Genomic DNA, 13,749 nt, shown 5'->3' with positions numbered 1-13,749 from the left:
AGGGACAGATTGATGAGGGACAGATGAGGGGGAAAGAGGGACAGAGGGACATTGATGAGGGACAGGTGAGGGGGAAAGAGTAATGAGGGACAGATTGATGAGGGACAGATGAGGGGGAAAGAGGGACAGAGGGACATTGATGAGGGACAGATGAGTGGGAAAGAGGGATGAGGGACAGATTGATGAGGGACAGATGAGTGGGAAAGAGGGACAGAGGTACATTGATGAGGGACAGGTGAGGGGGAAAGAGGGACAGAGGGACATTGATGAGGGACAGGTGAGGGGGAAAGAGGGACAGAGGGACATTGATGAGGGACAGGTGAGGGGGAAAGAGGGACAGAGGGACATTGATGAGGGACAGGTGAGGGGGAAAGAGGGACAGAGGGACATTGATGAGGGACAGGTGAGGGGGAAAGAGGGACAGAGGGACATTGATGAGGGACAGATGAGTGGGAAAGAGGGATGAGGGACAGATTGATGAGGGACAGATGAGGGGGAAAGAGGGACAGAGGGACATTGATGAGGGACAGATGAGTGGGAAAGAGGGATGAGGGACAGATTGATGAGGGACAGATGAGTGGGAAAGAGGGACAGAGGTACATTGATGAGGGACAGGTGAGGGGGAAAGGGGGAAAGAGGGACAGAGGGACATTGATGAGGGACAGGTGAGGGGGAAAGAGGGACAGAGGGACATTGATGAGGGACAGATGAGTGGGAAAGAGGGATGAGGGACAGATTGATGAGGGACAGATGAGTGGGAAAGAGGGACAGAGGGACATTGATGAGGGACAGGTGAGGGGGAAAGAGGGACAGAGGGACATTGATGAGGGACAGGTGAGGGGGAAAGAGGGACAGAGGGACATTGATGAGGGACAGATGAGTGGGAAAGAGGGATGAGGGACAGATTGATGAGGGACAGGTGAGGGGGAAAGAGGGACAGAGGGACATTGATGAGGGACAGATGAGTGGGAAAGAGGGATGAGGGACAGATTGATGAGGGACAGATGAGGGGGAAATGAGGGACAGGAGGGAATTTTCTCCAAATCAGGGACAGTTGGGAGCTATGCAAAATGTGTAAAATTCCAAGGGGTATGAATACTTTTTTAAGGCAATGTATGTGCACTTACACACATTAAGCAGTACAATTGCAAAAAAAAAATTGTAAATGACCAGCTAGTCTTTTTGTACTGTAAACATGTGTTTACCAGGGACAATCTCTTTGGAATGTTTCTCATTGACTTTGTATAACACAAGAACAAAAATGCACCCAAAGCATACATAAACACTTGTAACACATGTAGTAATGCACAACATAAACAGTCATTACTCCATAGCTATACTGTAGGTGTGAAAATGGCCCTTTAACAAATGTATCTGTTTGTTATAGAAACTTCCTTTGCAGAAAACCGTGTCATTCTGGTTGTCTCTTTATCACACCTGAGAGACCGGAGCCGCCGCCCACTCCATGACATAAGGGTTGCACCCTTCATATTAAAATGTTTTGCAGGAATGATGATGTCATAGCAAAGGCATTATCCCCTTCACATCTCATTTTTAATCCAGATTTGTACATCTGACAGCAGTCCTATGAACACAATGTATAGATTATTTTGTGTGCTCTACAAACCTGTTCTGTAGCCTGTTTAGCTAGAAGTTTACTTAACAGGCGTTATTGTCCTTTGCCCTACTTATGTCACTCTGCCGCTGACATCCATCATCCCCCCCCCCCACCCATTGTCAGTTATTCCCGTATCTCGCTATTTTATTCCTGCCATTCTGCGCTGCCACTTTGTGTGTCAGGGCCCATTCACACCTATGCGTGCGAGCTGTAACATGCTTGCTAACGCACACATGTAGGTGTGAATGGCCCTTTTAGAGATTCCCTTTAAAAAGCACAGCAAACTACAGCACAGAGATGGGAAGCAGCCGCCTTGGAAAGAACAGAATTTTTTTCTTGAAATGCATTTTCACGCAGCAAAAACCCAGAGAGGAAAAACGGGGTTACAGAACCGGGGGTGAGGAATGGGCTGGGAAAGCTTTAAAGTACAACTATGCCTCGTTTCCACTGAGCGGATCGGTTCGGTTCGGTACGCTATTTTGGGTGTTTCCATTATGAAAGCGGCCCATACAACCGAACCGTACCGCTCCATTTAGGGTCCTGCTTCAGATGTGGGGCCATAGAAAATGGAACGGTTCGGTTAGGGCGGAGCTACGATACATTCCACTGATTGACTGACAGAAAACCCTCTGCTGTGCTATGCTGAGGCATTTTTGCTAATCCCTGTATGGCCCCTTGTGGTCCCACTTGCAGTGGAAACGCTCACTAGAATAGACCGGACCATTCTAGGCCATTCAAACTGTACCGACCCGAACCGATCCGCTCAGTGGAAACGAGGCATTAAAGTCCAAACAAGTGCCAAATCTACTTGTTTTGTGATGTACAAACCTCATACAGTAAACAGAAACGTCCTTTATCTTCCCTGACTGAGTCAAATCCTCCTTCGTTTGTGTCTCACGTGCTCCCCTCACAGACACTGCAGCTCACATTGGGAGGGTTTTAGCAAACCCTCTCGCAGTGCTGTCAATCCAGAAAGCAAGGTGGACAGGTGGTAGATGTGGTGATAGATAGTCAGGTACTAGATGTGGTCATAGGTTGACAGATGCTAGATGTGGTCCTAGGTGGACAGGTGGTAGATGTGGTGATAGGTGGTCAGGTGCTAGATGTAGTGCTAAGTGTGGACAGGTGCTAGATGTGGTCCTAGGTTGACAGGTGCTAGATGTGGTCCTAGGTGGACAGGTGCTAGATGTGGTCCTAGGTGGACAGGTGGTAGATGTGGTGATAGGTGGTCAGGTGCTAGATGTGGTGATAGATAGTCAGGTGCTAGATGTGGTCCTAGGTGGACAGGTGGTAGATGTGGTCCTAGGTGGACAGGTGGTAGATGTGGTGATAGGTGGTCAGGTGCTAGATGTGGTGATAGATAGTCAGGTGCTAGATGTGGTCCTAGGTGGACAGGTGGTAGATGTGGTCCTAGGTGGACAGGTGGTAGATGTGGTGATAGGTGGTCAGGTGCTAGATGTAGTGCTAAGTGTGGACAGGTGCTAGATGTGGTGATAGCTGATTCATTTTGTGCTGAAGGTTGGATTACTGGCAAAGGTGTCCGTTTATGAAGCAGTGAAATCTATTCACTGCTTCGTTCTCCGGCATTCACAGTGAAGATTTTTCTCCTCTGTGTGCCAGTTTATGAAGCGGTGTAGATCGCTTCACCTTTGGAGGAGTGAAGCGATCTACAAATGCTTCAAACAGTGGAGAACGGCCCCTGATACTGGAATCTCGTGAGACTTTACGAGATTATAGTACCAGATGTCAGTTTATCAAGCAGTGATAAATTATCACCGCTCAACGGCGTGGATTAATGTTAATAAAATAACAGTCCCCCTACATTATACACATATGTATACACACACACACACATTATATATACATGTATATACACACACATGATATATATATACATATACACATTATATGTATATATGTATATATATGTATACACATAAATATGACAGGGGGACATGCTTACAGTGTTGGGGGGTCTGAACGAGGCATAAGGAAGTTAAAAAACTTCCTCCTTCCCCCTCAGATCCCCCCAGATTTCCTCTTCACTCCCCGATTCACCACCTCTGAGCTGGTGAACCTGGGAGTGTGAATTCTGACTCAGATCGCCAGTGAAGCGGTGAGATCACCGCTTCATAAACTGGCCGTTACTGTGTCATTCATGAGAATTCTCCGTGTGTAGAGATAATCGGCGGGAGAACAAGTTCAAACATGTTCTCCCCCGATTATCACTGTTTCATAAACTGTTTATGGACTGTGATCAGCGGCGATCCTCGGGATCACCGCTGATCACTGCTTCATAAACGGACACCAAAGTGCATTCCTGAGAACTGAGGAGAAGAGATATTGTCATTGTGTGTGTTAATGGATTCAATAAACAATCGACTTTCCAAACTACGAATCGTTATCACGAACATATACATAAATAAATGTCAAATCAAATCGATATACATACAAAACGAATCGATTCGGTATAACGAATATCGACACTGCAGAATTAACGAATTATCCGAAAATGAATTAACCTAACATAACAAATATATCAGAACGAAATTATGTATTTTAACGAATGAAAACAAAATGAAACTAAACAAAATTTTCCGTTGTGCACAAGTCTAGCGGCCAGATACTAGATGTGGCGCTCTGTGTGGCCAGTTGCCGATTGACAAGCTACAGGCTTGCCCATCATCAGTGACAATGCCCATAACCACGCCCCCTGTAGCATCTTCTCCTCCCACTGTAGTGCAAGCAGGCACAGCCTATACGAGAGTAACAACTCTGCTCTGATCTCAGGAGCAGTGCAGCATAGTTGTGCCACACCATCACAGGAAGGTGTATTAGGTGGACTTTAATGGCAGCATCAACATGCATTTGTACAGATGGACTTACTGTACTGTATATTAAGTGCTGCAACACATATTTTTAATGGGAGGCCATAGCTCTATGTAAGAACGTAGTGTCGGAATGTGAGGTCTTATCTGATGGCCAGCTGGACAGGGTTCGCTGTGAGTCAGCCCTCCAAGGGTTGGCTTGGTGGTCATTCCAGAAAGAGAGAAGTTGTCCCATGCCCCCATTCTTAGTTAAGCATAAGATAAATAAAAATAAAAAGTCAGCGCCCCAGCTTTATTGCTATGGCAATTCTTCGAGCAGCGCCCAACTCCTAGATCTAATAATCATTAGGAAATGATGCCAGCTAACTGTTGTATCAGCAGTTTTTTCTCTGTTGAGGAGACAGGTCACCCCGGCTGGCTAGCTGTGTGCTGAATGATGGCTCTTTTGAATACCCCCCCCCCCCACCCATTTAGTTCTTTAGGGCTATTCTATGTGATTCCACCAGTATTTGTGGCTTGATGCCCAAGATCTGGAAGCCAGGTGAAGGTGGGTGATAATTAGATGATGTCACCTGGACTTCTGAGAAGACTTTCTCCCAAAAGGAAGAATTATTTACAGAGTATATATATATATATATATATATATATATATATATATATATATATATATATATATATTATATATATTGATTTTTTTATAGTTTTGAAGACTAGGAAGATTCTTCTCCCACTTTCTGTCACCCTGTGACCTCCAGTACATGAAATGTTGGGGGTGGTTATCACCAGGACAGGAAGCCACAGGCAGCAATAATAACAGAAGTTCTCAATCTTCCTGGCTCTACTAAAATGTACATGTGTCTGTTTCCCCTTTCACAGGAAGTGATCATAAATTTCATATATGTTTTTCTTCGTATTTATTTTTTTGGATGAGAATAGGTTTTATTAATATATTCTTTGGTTTCTTCCACGTGCAATAATGAGTGTTAACATACAAAAATTCAGTGTTCACAATTGTTCAGTTGAGTGTAGGATTTGAGGATTGCCATTAAGTCCTGAGGCCCCATTCATATATTTGTGTTATAACACAGGACGTGCATGTACATTGTAGATAGAGCCTGTCCACATTGGTGCATTGCAGTGTGTTTTTGAAAATGTCTCAGGTCATTTTCATGTGTTTTGAGGCCCCTAGAGGTCAATGGCAAAAAATCAAAAGTCCCCATTTTGAAGGCTTATATGCAAGTTATTGGCCATAAAAAGGGTATGAGGGTCCGGGTACTGCCCTGGGGGACATGTATAAATTGCAAATATTTTTTTTTTAAAAAAGATTGTTTTTTACAGAAGCAGTGATTTTAATGATGATTAAGTGAAGCAATAAAAACGGGAAAAAAATCATTTAAATATAGTGACTGGGGGGTCCCCTTAGTCTACCTGTAAAGTGGCACATCTGTTCTGTGTATAGAACCTACTGCAGCAAAACGTATATTTATAACAAAAACATGAAAATTGACATTTAAATTGCCGGCAATAAAATACCATTGCCGGGAAATGAAAATAAAATGTTTAAACCCCCCCCCCCCCCCCCAATCCATACCAGGATTTCAATGAGAAACCCACGCCAAAATAAAAAGAAACAGCGTGGGGTTCCCCCCCAAAATCCATACCAGACCCATATCCGAGCATGCAGCCTGGCAGGTCAGGAAGAGGGGGGGGGGGGCGAGCGAGCGCCCCATCCCCCCTGAACCATACCAGGCCACATGCCCTCAACATGGGGGGGGGGTACTTTGGGGTGGGGGCTCTGCCTGGCAATTTGATGGTTTGACAGTTTGGTTGAGGACACAACAGTTAGCAATCCCGGCATTCCAGCAATGTTGCTTGTTTGAAACCGTTAAATCGATGGGTTTAGTTCCGCTTTATGATTTACAGCTGTTCGGGGGCTCTGGGCTTCAGCAAAATGGCGGACTCCAGCAAGAAGAAACAGGAGCAATGCTGGAGGCAACTTACAGCGCACACTAATTTTGGTAGCATAATTATTAATGTGGGAATGTATGTTCCTTGCTAAAGAACATTATGTTTTATCAAGTTGTTATGGGTAAAGTTCCGCTTTAAGCTTACTTGACTTACCTTTCTTGTGCTCTACTTTCCTTGAAGACACTAATGACATCACCCCGGGCGCACTGGCCCCTTGGAAGGCAATGTCATCAGTGCCTTCAGGGAGATCTTATACCCAATCTGCAAGATCTCATATTATTGTCATACTGCAGATTTGTGAGATGGATCTCATGACATCATGCGGCTCATCTTGCGCATTTGCTGCAAACATTACATTCATCTTTAGACATAGAAAATGCTCCTCTTCACTGCCACTTCAAACCCCGGGGAGCTGGGGGTTGTACAAGACGCCTCTCAAGCTGAGTGTTGAAAAGGAACCCTCCACACACCGAAGGTGTTGCAGGAAGCCACATTTATTGCAAGTTTTTTCATGAAGCTTAACAACGACAGCCACCATCTAGGACCTCCCATTAACGAGTTTCACCTCCAGAGTTTACTTATGAAGACTTCTTGAAACTTGCAATGCTGGAGGCAATTTACAGCGCAAACTAATTTCTCAGGGGAAGGCTTTTTTTGAAACAGACAAATGCAATGTCATATGATGTCCTGCGCTTCATCTCGCAAATGTGCAGTATGGCTATATTGTGAGCTGACCCTGGAAAGAAAGTCTCACAATGGCTACGTTGGAGCGCAGACACTGGCACACCGGAGGCACCAAAAAAAAAAGGACTGAGCCCCCATTCACTGGTCATGCGCTCTTTTCATGCATTTTGACAGGTCCATATCACATGACAAGTCGCACCCTATTGTTGGTAATGGAACTGTTCAGATCGGTGTGATTCCGACTTTACAGGGTCGCACTGATTTGAAAAAAAGTTCCTACACTATTTTTTGAGATTTCAGGTGCAACTTTCTTAAACATCTGTACATGAAGCTGCACAGATAACATCTAAGTCGCACCGGAAGTCGCACTGAAGTGCGGCTTGGAAACCGTGCAATTTCAGGTGAAATTACACAATTCCAAAGTTGGATTTAGTGTGAACAGGGGGCAAAAGGAGGAGAGGCAGCATGGAGATAGGTAAGTGTACTTATTTAGTTACACTGTTTCTTATAAAACGGGTGGGGGGGGGGGGTTCCTCTTTAAAGGGACGCCTGATTTTAAAGATGTGCATCCGCTAATGTAAAATAAAATAACACGCATTAAAAAGCGCATTAACATGAAAACGCAAAGGTGCAAACCTAAGTGAGTAAGGGCTCATTTACATTTGCTACAGTCTTCAGAGAGCATTTGACAGGTGAGGAGGAGGCATTTACTAAAGGCAAATAGACTGCGCACTTTGCAAAAAGCAGGTGCTACAGAGCTTAGTAAATAAAGGGAAGGTCTGCTGACTTCCATCATCCAATCATAGGCAAGCAAAAATGCATTTTTTATTTTCCTTGCACGTGATTGGGTACTCTTTGCAAAGTGAAGCTTTACCGACATATTCTTTGCAAAGTGAAGCTCTGGAGCAATTGCACTTTGCAAAGTGCACAGTCTATTTGCCTTTAGTAAATCAACCCCATTGCATCACCTCCTCACCACCTGCTTTAACCCACTGGTCGCAGCACTTGCGCACCACAACTGTGTGGATTGCACGCTGTTGTGGTGCACTTGCAGCCCCATTCACTTGAATGGGTTGTACTCGGAAGGCGCTACAGAAGGGACAGGGGGTGTAATTCTTGCCATGCATACATGGTATGCATACATGCATGCTGCCTCTTCAGCTAAAGAGAAAACAGTTTGGGGGTTAAAACATGGCTCATCTGTGTTGTTTTACCACCCGTCCCCCAACCACTAGTGTGAACGAGCCCTTAGATTCACCTTCCTCAACAATATACCTTCGATGAATCCGGCGCCCCAGCCACTCATGTTCTATCAATAGACACCTAGCAGTGGCTCTAACCCTTCCCCGCTCCATCCAAAATGAGAAACGCGTTGGCCGGCGTTGGGTTTTCAATAGTGTGAAATGCAGAACTCTTTTCTATCTCTGGTGTGGACAAACAAAGAGACGTTTCTCCATTTCTCATAGAGAATCGCAGTGAAAGGGAAGCTTATCTCCGATAAGGTATATTCAGCAGGCGGGTATTTTAAGGCTTATAGGAACTTTTTTTTTTTTTTTTATTATATGCAAACAATCTCCACTTGGCGTCTGAATAAACTGCAGCCTGGCAGAGAAGAGGTTTGCATAATCAGACTTCCTCTTTAGAGATGAAACTTGAAGCGGCTACTTATAGTAGTTATTTGTTTAAAGAGAAAGCAAGCTCTGTAAGATCCTTGGCAAGGGACATGGATGTTGCCTGGTATGGGTTTGGGGACGGGATATATGGGCTTCAGCCTAGGGTCACAGAGATATATGGGGCAGTAATTCTTTTTGCTATCTTAAAGCTGACACCCAACCTTCCCTTCAGTCTTGCACAGTTGTACAGGCTCCTCTTCTGTACTAAGATTGTAAGATCTGTACTCTGATTTCACTGCACACTGTGAGCTTCTCACAATGTGCTTTGGAAGCTACAGCAAGCCAGGTCGAGCCCACCTCATTTCCTGAGTGGAAGACTTCCAGCGTCATCTATCTCTTTCCTCTCCAGCTTAACTGTCCCTGGCCTTGTTCTTTTATTCATTGAATTCCAGTTCTTTTAACCATGGAGGCTCAGCATCACATGTGGGCGTTACTTAGGGTGGTCTTTATGCAAATGTAGAAGATCTACTTACCTGACCCTCTGTGTTGCTAGACCGGTCCCCACAGCATCTTCTCCCCCATACTGCAGCAGTCTAAAGATCTGACATCATCAAGACCAGGGGTCTCCAAACTTTTTAAACCAAGGCCACGTTTTTCTGTCTTTCCAACTTTAGGGGGGCTGGACTGTAGCGAGTGGGAGTGAACAGTGCCCTATTTTTGGTATTTAAAAAAAAAAATAACAAACATACTTGGTTTGGTTTTGCACACAGCAGCCCTGAACCTCCTTTTCTTGCCCCCCCGTCAATAACAATGGCCCCTCCCCCTTGCCAAGTTCCCCCATAGCAAGGTACTTGCTACGGGGGGGGGGCACTCGTGCATGCTCGCTCCTGAGCTGGCTCTGTGTGTCCATAGACACAAAGTGCATGGCTTGGCCCTGCCCCCTGCTCCCTTCTAACTGGCTGTGATTGACAGCAGTGGGAGCCAATGAAAAGGGAGAGAGCAAAGAGAGCCTTGTGCACAGCGTTGTATCGAGATCGGGCTGAGGTAAGCATTAGGGGGGTGCTGCATGCGGAAGGAAAAACTTAAATGTCAGCAGCTACAAATACTGTAGCTGCTGACTTTTAATATAAGGACACTTACCTGTCCAATTCTTCAATCGGCTTCAGTTGCAGGCACCAGCATCTCTAGTAAGAGGAACAGAAAGAGTTGTGCTGCGCCTTGTTAATGTTCCTGTAGTCCTCTGGGACCTGTTTTGTGTCCCAGGCGAAAGAGGGAAGGCCCAAGGTGATCTGAGCCAGAAGTGGGAGCAAGTACCTGTTAAAACCAGGTACCTGCTCCCCCCCCCTCCCCCAGGGAGTAAAGTGCTAAATGTGGTAGGGGAGGGGGGAAGGATGCAAACAAGCAGAGCTTCCCCTTCTGCCTTTAGAAACCACTTTAAATACTTTCATCAATAGCCACAAAGGATATCAATCCACTTTGTGTGCCCCAGATGTTTTTACAAACCTAGATATATATATCTTGTAAAAGTAGCAGTGACATCATCATTGTGCCGCTACAGGGAGCAGAGCAGTGGGAGGGGCCCAGCAGGCTCCACCTATTACAGGCTGCCTGCAGAAAATCACAGGAGGTGGAGGAGACCAGACCAATTACCCTGCACAAGGAGAGAGAGCAGCAGTAACTGGTAGGAGGGACCCAGCAGGCTCCACCCACTACAGGCTGCCTGCAGGAAACTACAGGAGGGGGTGGAGACAAGACCAGTCACCCTGCACAAGGAGAGAGAGCAGCAGTGACTGGTAGGAGGGACCCAGCAGGCTCCACCCACTATAAGCTGCCTGCAGGAAACTACAGGAGGGGGCGGAGACAAGACTGGGAGCAGAGCTGTGTGAGGGGCCCAGCAGGCTCCACCTATTACAGGTTGCCTGTAGAAAATCACAGGAGGTGGTGGAGAAAAGACCAATTACCCTGCACAAGGATAGAGAGCAAAGCTGTGGGAGGGGCCCAGCAGGTTATACCCACCACAGGGTGCCTGCAGAAAATTACAGGAGGGGGCGGAGACAAGACTAATCACCCTGCACAAGGAGCAAGAGCAGCAGTAATTGGTAGGAGAGATCCGGCAGGCTCCACCCACTATAAGCTGCCTGCAGGAAACTACAGGAGGGGCAGAGACAAGACTGGGAGCAGAGCTGTGGGAGGGGCCCAGCAGGCTCCACCCATTACAGACTGCCTGCAGGAAATCACAGGAGGTGGTGGAGACCAGACCAATCCCCCTGCACAAGGAGAGAGAGCAGAGCTGTGGGAGGGGCCCAGCATGTTCCACCCACCACAGGGTGCATGCAGAAAATTACAGGAGGGGCGGAGACAAGACCACTCACCCTTCATAAGGAGTGAGAGCAGCGGTAACTGGTAGGAGGGACCCAGCAGGCTCCACCCACTACAAGCTGCCTGCAGTAAACTACAGGAGGGGGTGAAGACAAGACTGGTCACCCAGCACAAGGAGAGGCAGCAGAGCTGTGGGAGGGGCCTAGCAAGCTCCACTCACTACAGGCTGCCTGCAGGAAGTCACAGGAGGTGGTGGAGACCAGACCAATCCCCCTGCACAAGGAGATAGAGCAGAGCTGTGGGAGGGGCCTAGCAAGCTCCACTCACTACATGCTGCCTGCAGAAAACAACAGGAGGGGGCGGAGACAAGACCAGTCACCCTGCACAAGGAGAGAGAACAACAGTGACTGATGGGAGGGTCCAGCAGGCTCCACCCACTACAGGCTGCCTGCAGAAAACTACAGGAGGGGGCGGAGACCAGACCAGTCACCCTGTACAAGGAGAGAGAGCAGCAGTGAGCGGTCTTTATTACAGGAAGCTCCTGCACAGAGGCAAAGTCTCACACTGGATTACTGCACAGATCTGGAGGAAATACACTAAGATCACCAAGATTCAGGAAGGATACACATGATGAATGCAACCAGACACTAGTTCCTTATCCCGGAGTTCAGCTTTAATATAACAGAAGAGCCCATACAGGAAGCACTATGATGCCGGGCAGTGAAAGAGTTACTTAAAAAGTACTTCAAGCGAAAGTCATTTGGAAATGGCTAATCGCTTTTCAACAGATAGTTTCACGTTTGCTTTCAAACGGATCTTTGTGGCTTAGGCGCTGAGTATAGCTTCTTAAGGCCAGCTCTCGGCAACGGGCTGAGCTATACGTTTGTCATTCAGGAAATATGATCCGGTGTGTTAGGTGTTCCCGAGCCTCCATTCAATAGGTTCAACAAACTAGAACTAGTCAAACAGGACGTGCGGCTGCACTCCCGACATAATGAGGAGCGCAGCAACGAAAAATTCGCCTGCTTAATCTCCGTCATGTGGACTTTGGCAGATGACCTCAAAAATGTGTCTTGTTCTTTACTTTCAAGGCTTGTACCTGGAAAAAGAAACAAAGGCTGTTTGAAAACACGCTCTCGGAATTCTTTTTAAACTTCTTAAGCAGTCAACAGAAAAGGATTTGTGCAGAACAGATTAGGAGAGGCAGCGCGACCTTCTGCTCCGGCTGACGCCAAGTGGGCACCACCGAGATCACTTTTGTCTTCGCGGGTTGGCCGGTTGGGGGGGGGGGGGGGAGAGACGCCAAGTTCAATGTAGCCACTAAAAGTGAATGATTATCTTGCTGGAGCCGGAGAAGTGATTAGATCGGGGAGAGGAGGAGGGGGTGCAGAAGAGGAAAACCCACCCACCCCGCATGGGGCAGCGAGCTTGAGCTGTGGACACGGGTGGTATGTACGGGGCATCCCTGGGCCAAAGCAGCCATGCTGACGGTTAAAGAATTTCCCAGTCGACGCCACTCATGGATATGGTAAATATTTCAATGTATTTTATCTATATTCAATGTGTTTTATAACATCTGGAACAGAATGAAACTCCAAATACTGTATATATGTGTGTGCGCTTTATAAACATCTATCTGTTGTGTATATATTCTTATTATTATACAGGATTTATATAGCGCCAACAGTTTGTGCAATGCTTTACAACATGGGGGAAGACATTATAGTTACAGTACAATACAGGAGGAATTAGAGATCATATATGTAACATAAGATCATATCTAATTTTTCTTTATTTCCCTCCATCCTTCCATAAAAGAGATACATATTTCCCAGACCTTTATACATTGTATACTGTATTACTACTTTACTAGGTCAGTCTTCAAAGAGGATATTTAGGCATTTAATATGATTTCTGCAGCCAGTGCACCTTACACCGAGAGCTGGACAAAAAACCATCCAGACATAGAGAGCCTACAGAGAACACAGGACAGACACAGGCATTGGGGGTTATTTACTAAAGGAAAATCCACTTGGAAGTGCAGTCGCTGTAGATCCGAGGGGGAAATGCAAGGAAAATAAAAAACAGCATTTTATCTTGCACATGATTGGATAATAAAATCAGCAGAGCTTCCCCTCATTTCAGATACCCCTCAGATTTAGAGCGATTGCACTTTCAAGTGCACTTGCAGTGCAAAGTGGATTTGCCTTTCGTAAATAACCCCCGTTGGGACGGACAGTTGGATATCAAAGATCATGTGGATGGATTTGATATCAATAGATAGATCTGAGAGAGAACAATCTAAGGAGAGAGATCGAAAGATAGATAGATAGATAGATAGATAGATAGATAGATAGATAGATAGATAGATAGATAGATAGATAGATAGATAGATAGATAGATAGATAGATAGATAGACAGATAGATAGATAGACAGATAGATAGATAGACAGATAGATAGATAGATAGATAGATAGATAGATAGATAGATAGATAGATTGATTTGTGGTGCGTGCCAAGCTGGCCATACATTGTACAATTTTTTTATCCAATTTCCTTTAGATTTACCTTTAACTATATAGTGCAAGGGCCTGCCTGATTGCATACAAATTGAAAGTGTTTAGGTTTGACCTCATATTATATGGTTTTGGTAAATCTAAAGGAAAATTGCATAAGAATATTGCACAATGCATGGCCAGCCTAAGATACAGAAAGATAG

The 13,749-nt window shown here is 45.8% G+C and overlaps 1 protein-coding gene across 3 annotated transcripts in view; it reads left to right on the top strand.

Annotated features, from left to right (window-relative positions):
• The window catches only part of PDE4B (phosphodiesterase 4B), a 552,181-nt gene that overhangs the window by 312,141 nt on the left and 226,291 nt on the right, over positions 1 to 13,749 (top strand). Inside the window, exon 1 of one of the 3 annotated variants that reach the window (XM_073593790.1) lies at positions 12,315 to 12,558. The exons of the other annotated variants lie outside the window; for them this stretch is intronic. Within the exon in view, the coding sequence (XP_073449891.1) occupies positions 12,512 to 12,558 (47 nt within the window). The 5' untranslated portion in view covers positions 12,315 to 12,511. Of the gene's footprint in view, positions 1 to 12,314; positions 12,559 to 13,749 lie in introns of those variants that run through there. 3 annotated transcript variants of the gene reach the window in all.

This window comes from Aquarana catesbeiana, linkage group LG07, assembly GCF_042186555.1.
Source record: "Aquarana catesbeiana isolate 2022-GZ linkage group LG07, ASM4218655v1, whole genome shotgun sequence".
Lineage (NCBI taxonomy): Eukaryota > Metazoa > Chordata > Amphibia > Anura > Ranidae > Aquarana > Aquarana catesbeiana.
Note: the sequence above shows the minus strand (reverse complement) of the source record. Positions and strands in the feature narration are given on the sequence as shown.